Source organism: Odontomachus brunneus, unplaced genomic scaffold, assembly GCF_010583005.1.
Source record: "Odontomachus brunneus isolate Ranch 3 - 2012 unplaced genomic scaffold, Obru_v1 Obru_scaffold_211, whole genome shotgun sequence".
Lineage (NCBI taxonomy): Eukaryota > Metazoa > Arthropoda > Insecta > Hymenoptera > Formicidae > Odontomachus > Odontomachus brunneus.
In genome coordinates, this window is record NW_022639661.1 from 188,991 (window position 1) to 191,063 (window position 2,073).

At 30.1% G+C, this 2,073-nt stretch overlaps 1 protein-coding gene across 1 annotated transcript; it reads left to right on the plus strand.

Moving 5' to 3' along the window:
- The first annotated feature begins 311 nt into the window (after window positions 1-311).
- Window positions 312-1,896, plus strand: LOC116852294. The gene is made up of 4 exons (XM_032832496.1): window positions 312-544; window positions 1,274-1,394; window positions 1,518-1,703; window positions 1,781-1,896. The coding sequence occupies exons 1-4, from the start codon at window positions 536-538 to the stop codon at window positions 1,861-1,863; spliced, it is 399 nt and encodes a 132-aa protein (XP_032688387.1). The 5' UTR covers window positions 312-535; the 3' UTR covers window positions 1,864-1,896.
- Window positions 1,897-2,073: the final 177 nt, after the last annotated feature.

Below are 2,073 nucleotides of genomic sequence, written 5' to 3' on the forward strand. Positions count from 1 at the left end.
CGGCGCTTTAGCACCAGCGCTCAAACGCTGTTTCAAATGTTGAGCAACAGCCAATGAGAGGTGTCCAATTGAGTACAATCGAAGTGATACTTTTTGTCCAATTTTATAAATAAACTAAATAAATGGTAAACTATTTTTATTATGTTTCTTTGTATTAAATGATATGTAATCTATTTGATTTTACATGTTTTTCACAAAATTAAAAAATTCGATCTTTAGCAGCCATAAAACTGATCTAGTGATTTTTTGGTGACAATAGCGTGTCCAAAGTTCGACCAAGTTCAACTTTTTCAAACAGCATATATACGCACATATGAAATTTTTGACTACACAATATACAATAGTGTATGTACGTGTGTACGTAGAATACGTACTATATATGGTGAAAGAAAAATTCATTTAATTCGATGTTGATCTGTTTAAACATCGGTGTAATACCGGATTAATGAATTTTTTTCTTTTACTAAATGTAGTACGTATTATACGTAGAAATAGTTAAAAAAAAGTTGTACAAATAGTTGAAAAGTTGCAAGAAATGGCCAAAGTAAGTACTTCAGCGAATATCTTTTGCAATAAGATTCCACAATATATTGTGGAAATAAATGTGTATATTAGAAATAATAAATATAATTGCACATTCCATATTAAATGTGTAATAAAATTCTGAAGAATTATATTATTTGTTGAAACAAGGTAATAGTTACAGCGAATAACATTACGTTATTGATAACTGAACAAATTTTTAGGAAATCGTGTAATTTTTTATTGAATCTTCATACAAAATACCCAGATAGATAAATTTCGTTATATATTTTCTGCAAGATGCTTCCTCATATAACAAGCAGATATGTAGCATGCGTGCTTCATATGACAAGAATTTTGACACAATATAAAAGACGTGATCTGATGTCACAAAAATTGAGGCAATTACAACGATATTCTGATATCATTTTATACATCATAAAATTGCATCAGAATACCGCTGTAATATTGCCTCAATTTTTATGACATCAGATGATGTCTTTTATATTCTGCCAAAACTCTCTTGTCATATGAGGCACGCATGCTGCATATCTGCTTCTTATATGAGGACGCATCTTGCAGAAAATATGCACCACAATCTGTCTATCTGGCTATAAACAAAATTCTAACGAATTTGATAATAGTTTAATTCACTATATATGGGGAATGCTGTCACTTACAGTTATAATCTTTTCAGAGATTATTGCAATGCATGTTTACGTAAGTTAACATGTAAATTTTCTTCTTGTAGGAAAACATTTGTGCATTATGTGACACAGCAATAGATATTGACATTGTAATGGACCATGAGTGTTACAAAGGATATACTAAAATCCATGTTGATGATGCAGGCTACATATATCCACAGCTTGGTAAGTTTTTATCTTTTGTATCGCAATTATTAAAAATGATTATTGACATAAAAATTATATTCAAGAGCATACTTATATAGCGTATTATATTCGAGGACATACTGTATAGATACACTTTTGCAGATAATGGTATGATTGTCGACCCAAATGAAATTCATGATGAACCATTGACCGAGATTCTTAGGAATGAAATGTTGATTAGCGAAGTCCAAAAGCGAGAAGCCTTATGGAATTTTAAAATTCCTGTTACCGAAAGGGGCAGGAGTATTATTCAGATATTATGGGAGGAGGTAGTGTCTGCTATGAATGGTATGTTAGTCAAGCACAATCGTATTTCTTCATATAAAATATTCTCGAAACAATAATTAGTTTGCAATTTTCCTTAGGTAACATCAAAGATGTTAATGAGGCCAAGAATATATGGAAAAAACTTCGTTACAATTACAGCCGAATTTTAATAGAGCAATAGCAAGAAAAGCGGTTCAGCTGGTAGTGGAATGAAAAAAAATAAATGGCCATACTATGAAATGATGGCTTTCACTAAAGATCTCTTCATCGAGAATAGAAAGTAAATAATAAAATCATACATATAACATATTGTTTGTAAATGAATAATGTATTTTTAATTATGTATTTTGTCTATTATTTATAGAAGAAGTTCCAATGTATCAATATTAAA

Excerpts from the sequence above, each read along its gene's own strand:
- LOC116852294 (XM_032832496.1), top strand. Across the intron at positions 1,395-1,517 it reads CTACATATATCCACAGCTTG|ATAATGGTATGATTGTCGAC; the intron begins GTAAGTTTTTAT and ends ACACTTTTGCAG. Across the intron at positions 1,704-1,780 it reads GGTAGTGTCTGCTATGAATG|GTAACATCAAAGATGTTAAT; the intron begins GTATGTTAGTCA and ends AATTTTCCTTAG.